Raw genomic sequence first — 6,845 nt, 5'->3', positions numbered from 1 at the left:
TGATAGTTAATAATAATAATAATAATAATAATAATAATAATAATAATAATAATAATAATAATATCGAGGGGGTGGCAGTAAGAAATGCCCCTGACTGGCCACGGTAAAACTCTCCAAGGTACGCCGTGAGAGGTCTGGACTGAGCACAGTTGCTCAGCTGCGGAGGTGCTTCCCCGAGTAACTCTCCCAAAGGGCGAGGAGGCATCAGGCGGGATTTTGAGTGCAAAAGGGAGCGGCAGATTAAGCGGCTTCCCCGGAGCAGATGGGCTGGGACTCGGCGCGGAGCTGGGGCGTCCCCAGGCGACGCGGTGGCCCAAGGCGGAGCGACGGGGCGGGGACGCGAAGGGGCAGGCCGGCTGCAATAAAAGCGGCTCGGGCGGGCGGGGAATGCTGAGTCCGCCTCCTCCTTGCTCCGCACTCGCTCGCTGAGCGCGCTCTCTCTCTCTCTCTGGGCGTCCGCTCCGACAGCCACTTCTCTCCATGCCGCCGCTGAGCTCCGACGCGCCGTCGAGGACTTACGGCCCCAAGATGGGCTCCCCGAAGAAAACAGGGGAGGCCACGCAGCTGAGAAAGGTGAGGGCCGCAAAGGCAGTCCCCGCTCCCCAGCCTCCTTCCCCGGGGAGGGATCCCCTTCTCCTCCTCTTCCTTGTCCTTTTGCTCCCGTCCCGTCGGACTGACTGGCTTCTCCTCCCGCAGAGCCTCAAGCCGCTGATGGAGAAGCGTCGCCGGGCGCGCATCAACGACAGCCTCAACCAGCTGAAGACCCTCATCCTGCCTCTCATCGGGAAAGACGTAAGTGGCGCTCAGTCCTGCCTCTCCCTGCAGTACAGGACGAACACACACACACACACACACACACACACACACAGAGAGAGAGAGAGAGAGAGAGAGAGAGAGAGAGAGAGAGAGAGAGAGAGAGCGCCTCCGAGCCTCTGCAGAGCGCTTTTTGTAGCCTGCCCTTCCAGTCGCGTCCCCGTTGGCACCCGTTGGCAGCCCCTGCCAGTACTAGAAAGCTTCTATAGTAAGAACTTTGCAGGATCGGGCCAAAGAGGGCAGGAGTTGCCAACGGGTGCCCTCTAGAACAGGGTTTCCCGAAGGTCTCCTGCTTTTTTTGGACTACAACCCCCATCATCCCTAGCTAGCAGGTCAAGGATGATGGGAACTGTAGTCCAAAAACAGCTGCAGACCCAATTTTGGGAAACGTTGCCTAGATGCTGTTAGACTTAGGCTGCCATCCTTCATGACCCAGTGGGCATGCCAGGGATCCTAAGGGAGGGAGCTGAAAATAAAACTGCCAATATCCTCATGAAAATCAGTGGTGCAACTGCTTTTCTGCAATGCTGTGTCCCGTTCAGATCATCCCTCCTCAGAAAAAGGGTATTGTGGAGTTGGAGAAGGTTTGGAAAAGGGCAACCAAAATGATCCACGGGATGGAGCAATTCCCTTCTGTGGGAAGATTGCAGGTTTTGGGACTTCATAGCTTAGGGAACAGGCGAGTGAGAGGCAACAGAATAGAAGCTTATAGCTTTGCTTTCAATCTGTTTTAGTGTTTAGACTTCTGTATGTTTTAAAGCACAGTTGTAAATTTCTCTTGATTCTGTTTTAACTTTTTGTAAACTGTTTCGAGGGGTTTTGGTTTGTTTTTACAATAAGCAAGGTAGAAATCGTATTATATAGATATAGATATAAAATTATGCATGGCATAGAGTAAGTGGGTAGAGATAATAGTTTTCTTCCTCTCTTGTAACTCTCAAACTCCTGGACATTCAATGAAGCTGAATGCTGGAAGATTCGGGACAGATGAAATCAAGTCCTTCTTCCGCACAGCACATAGTTAAACTATGGAACTCAATCCCACTAGAGGCAGTGAAGGCCTCCGACTTTAACAGAGGATTAGACAGATTCATGCAGGAGGAGGAATGCTATCCATAGCTACTAGCCTGAAATGCTAGTTTCACTGTTGGGAGTCAGTATTGCTTCTGAATACCAGTTGCTGGCAGTGGAAACTGCAGGAGGGGAAAGAGCTCAAATCCTGCTATGGCTTTCCTAGAGGTTGGCCCCTGTGAGAACAGGATGCTGGACTAGAGGGGCCTCGGGCTTGATCCAGCAAGCTCTTATCATGTTCTAGTCATTGCCCATCCTGAGTTCAACATCTAGAGCACTCCATATTCCACACTGGTGGGCTAGCCAGAGCTCTCACCTGGATTCAGAAGCATATTGCCTCAATAAGTGGAGACCACATTTATTTCCCTGAGTCTTTTTTCCATGGATTTGCCCTATCATGTGGCTATCCTTGTGTTTAGTTGGGGGGCTGGAAACCTACACCCCCGAAAATGTTATTGGACTCCCATCAGGTTAGCCAGCTCAGCCAGTAGTCAGGGATGAAAGGAGTTTGGCATCTAGCAAACTTTGGGGTGGAGCACAGGTTCCCATTCTGGTATTTAAGGATTGCACAGAAAAGTACTTCTGTCTGAGCCTGCAATCTTTCCATTCTCTCTGTGGCTCCATCCCACCTAATGTCCCCCTGGTCCCCCTGGCCCTAGCCTCCATTAGATGGGTGCCCACTCTCCCCTGTCCACATCCAAAATCCTCTTCCTTGCCCTTTTCTCATCTCTTCACTGCTTGGTATGTCTGGGTCCCTTTGCAACATCCTCTGTGCATTTTCTTGCTTTTGAGACTCCTAAAGCAACCCTCTCTCTCTCCCTTTCCTTTCCAGAGCTCTCGCTATTCCAAGCTGGAGAAGGCTGACATCTTAGAGATGACTGTCCAGTTCCTCAAGGAGCTTCCAACGCCTTGCTCTTCCGTCTCTGGTGAGTGACATGACATTCACACATGATGCGCGAAATGGCATCACTTGATTTCTTACAACTGAATTATCCAACACAGGGGAGCTGACCGATGAATGTGGGAATAGATCCCAGTTTTGTTTTGGGTTATTTTAAGTGTTAGAAGAGGCAAGAGATCTAGGGGCCCAGTGCAAGAAACTGGTGCTTGGCATGCCTGGGCCAGCCCCTCACAACACCCCTGTGTGTAAACACTTGAGCAAGAACTGAGTTTGTCTGAACCAGTAAAGGGGGGGTGGGCAGAGAAGAGGGGCTAAGTGGATCTTCCACACCATACAATTAAAACACTATGATGCCAATTTGAACAGTCGTGGCTTCCCCTAAAGACTCCTGAGAGCTGCAGTTTCTTAAAGGCACTGAGAGTAACAATACCCAGAGTTCCCTTTGAAGAGGGATTGAATGTTAGACCACTCAGAGAGTGGCGGCTATGTGAGGAGGAATATCAACTCTTAGCACCCTGAACAAACTACAGCTCCAAGAATTCCTTGGGGGAAGCCATGCCTGTTTAAAGCGGTGTTATGTACTGAGTTGAATAGGATCCAGAATGCAGCAGTCTGATTGGTCCTAGAACAATAGGATCCAAAATGCAGCAGTCTGATTGGTCCTAGAACAATAGGATCCAGAATGCAGCAGTCTGATTGGTCCTAGAACAATAGGATCCAAAATGCAGCAGTCTGATTGGTCCTAGAACAATAGGATTCAGAATGCAGCAGTCTGATTGGTCCTAGAACAATGCAGCAGTATGATTGGTCGGCAGGAGCCACCCAATCAAGCTCCAGGTGGAAGTGAATCCACAACCTGATTGGCCTACAGGAGAATCCCGGAATTAGCCAATCACATGCAGCCCATTGTGTAAATAATGTATATAAAGCAGATATTTTGGGGAAACTTTCATTCCTCCCCACCACTATGAGCTGAATAAAGAGCATGAAATCCACTCTCGACTCCGAGTATATTTCAAGCGGTATGATAGTTCTTTAGGTATATGATGCAAATGTGCCTCAGGAGCATAGGAGAGAACTCAGCCAAAGAGGGGTTGCTGTCATCAGTGGGAAGGATCTCTGCCTCTTGTCAATCAGCACTGACCTAGATTGACCCAGGATCTGACTCAGTTACAACCTGCTCATCAGACCTCATGAGGCTACTTTATAGGGAAGTCAGACCATTTGGCCTCTGCTCTCTCCCCTAGCCAGAATTTAGGAGACACGGGCAAAATCTTTGAGAAGAATTCCTACCTGGCTGAGACCTTAACTCTATATTGATAATACAGCACATAGGGCTTTGTGGGTGGAATTCAAAGATCCTGGAGTCTGGGCTCCCAATGAACTTAGTCTAAAACTGACGGTGGGGGAAATAAGAGGGGGGAAATGAGATAAATGGGATAAATGGTGGTGTTGCATGATGGGATAGATGAGGTCCATGCTTCATTCGGCAAAGTGCCTTCAGTACTGTCAAATTTCCCTATTTACACCAAAACAAATTACAGGGAGAAATTTTCTGAGCAAAGCAATAACACGGTTACACCAGTTAAATCATCACAGTTCCCTCCCAAAAGAATCCTGGGAAGTGTGGTACTTTAAGCATGGAAGTCAGGGTATTCTCTGTTCATAAAATCATAGAATCAAAGAACTGTAGAGTTGGAAGGGTCCCCACAGGGACATCCAGTCCAACCCCCTGTTGCTAACCTCTGAGTGGGTGCTGTAAGTTCAACAAAGAATAATGCGTGTTGTATTACTTTCTTTGGCTGGCACTGGTACCCAGCTCACAGACACAGAATTGTAGAGTTGGAAGGGACCCTGAGGGCCATTTATAGTCCTACCCCTTGCAAGGCAGGAATCGCAACTAAGGAATCCCTGACAGATGGCATGACAGATTTCTCTCTTTCCCCCCCACAGGCTCCGCAGACAGTTTCTGTGACGGCTACCACACCTGCCTGTCTCGCCTTGCCACCCTCCTTCCTAAATACAACTTCCTGAACCGTGAGGCCTGCAGCACCCTCCTTGGGCATCTCCAGCAGGCCTTTGCACAGCAGGGCTGGCTTCGGGACTGTTCCAGCCCAGCAGACTTGTCCAAAGAGCCAGGCTTGGAGAGGCCCCCGGGCCCACCTAGAAGGGCCCAGGAAGCCCCTTCACCACAAACAGCACTCTGGAGACCTTGGTAGAGCCACAGAACGTCTCGGGTTAAAACTGAGAGCCCTGCGTGCTCTCTGTACGGCAGCCATTTTCGGACGGGGAGTGGCTGGAGCAGAGCCCTGTGCTGTGAAAGGATTGCCGATGTGTCGAGCAGAGAGATCCGCCTGCAGAAAAGGCTGTGTCTCAGAATGATGTGCTGCTCTAGCCTTCCAGCCAGCCTCAGCTGGGCATAAATAACGTTTACCTGGTAATTCGGGTGTGATTGGATCGTCCCAAGTCGCTCCTGACCCAGTTGAATGACCTGCCCTCAGATGAAGCTGCCTGCTGTGCCACTGCATGGCGGTTCCCTGTGTTCTGTTTAGGGAAGGATCACTCAGTGATAGAGCATGTGCTCTGCATGCTGAAGGTTCTAGGTTCAATCTCCAGGGAAGGTTGGGAATGCCCCCCCTCCAGAAACCCTGGAGAGAGCTGCTGCCAGTCATTATAGGTGACCCTGAGCTAGGTCCAACTGGATCACAGTGGTTGGAACACTTGGCATATGTTCCTATTAGACAATATAGGACCCCTTCCTTCCAATCGGGAGGAGCACCCATGACATGGACTCATGCAGAGACACATGAGAGGGACTCCTCTGAGGGCAGGTGATTTCTTACTCTGAACATGTGTGCATGCAACAGAGTAATGTGTCTTCCTTTTCATTCAGAGTCAGGTATCAGTTGCCTGGAGAAAACTGCTAACTCTTTCTGAGGAGCATCAAGGGTCTGGGGAGACTTCCTGCTCCCTCTCTCTCTCTCTCTCTCTCTCTCTCTCTCTCTCCAGACATCTCCTTTCTCCCTCCCATAGCCACAATGGGGAGCGGGATGGAAGGCCAGTAAACCCCGCGGGTTGTTAAATTGTCTTTTTCTTTCCCCTGGTCTGTGACTTGCACAAATCCGGCCTGGCTTGAGCCAAGGACCGGACAGCACTTTAAACCTGTATATAATAATGGATTTGATACACAATTAAAAATAAAGAAAAAAAATCATGTTTGCTTGTTTTTTAAATGCATGTATTGTTCTATCATGAGAATGTAAGAAGAGGCTGCTGGATCAGGCCGGTGGCCCATCTAGTCCAGAATCCTGTTTTCAATCCAGGCCAACAAGGTGCCTGTGGCGAAACTAGCAAGCAAGACCTGAGCACCAGAGCTCTTTCTCCCCTCCTACGGTTTCCAGCAACTGGTATTCAGAAGCATTGCTGCCTCTGACCCTAGAGGCAGAGCATAGCCACTGCTGGCAAGTAGCCATTGATATCCATCCATGAATTTTCCCAATCCACTTTCTCCGTGCCACACATAATTTGATAAACGTCTTTCATGTCATCTTCTCTCTAGACTAAAAACTCCCCAAAGCTGCAAGCTTTCCTCGTATCAATTTGTCAGACATAGATTTATCATTATGGGATACATTCATGGATTGCATTTATATCCGTTTTTTTCTCCAAAGAGCTCTAGATGCCATTCATGGTTTCCCCCCTAACAACACCCCTGGGAGGTAGGTTAGCCCAGGATCATCCAGTGAACTTCCTGGCTGAGTGGGTATTTGAACCCAGGTCCTAGTCCAACACTCTAACCCAGTGGATCTCAAACTTTCCCCTGGGACACACTTTCAGAATAAAAATTTGCTCGAGCCACATTAAAAATGAGAAATATATTGTGGGGGGCAACTCCTAGCAGTGCTTGATTTATAGCACAAAACACAACTATTTTATAATATGATTGTGGCACATCCAGAAAGTATAAAACAATGCAGTTACATAAAAACATTAATCATTCCCAAAATATAATTATAAACAAACCTCTTACATTATTACCTAAAGTACATACTATATGTAT

General features: G+C 48.8%; 1 protein-coding gene across 1 annotated transcript; it reads left to right on the top strand.

The window, feature by feature from the left end:
- The first annotated feature begins 409 nt into the window (after nt 1-409).
- On the top strand, nt 410-5,042 carry HES2 (hes family bHLH transcription factor 2). The gene is made up of 4 exons (XM_053400442.1): nt 410-573; nt 697-792; nt 2,717-2,810; nt 4,739-5,042. The coding sequence occupies exons 1-4, from the start codon at nt 481-483 to the stop codon at nt 5,002-5,004; spliced, it is 549 nt and encodes a 182-aa protein (XP_053256417.1). The 5' UTR covers nt 410-480; the 3' UTR covers nt 5,005-5,042.
- The last annotated feature ends 1,803 nt before the right edge of the window (nt 5,043-6,845 follow it).

Source organism: Podarcis raffonei, chromosome 8, assembly GCF_027172205.1.
Source record: "Podarcis raffonei isolate rPodRaf1 chromosome 8, rPodRaf1.pri, whole genome shotgun sequence".
Taxonomy (NCBI): Eukaryota; Metazoa; Chordata; class Lepidosauria; order Squamata; family Lacertidae; genus Podarcis; species Podarcis raffonei.
Note: the sequence above shows the minus strand (reverse complement) of the source record. Positions and strands in the feature narration are given on the sequence as shown.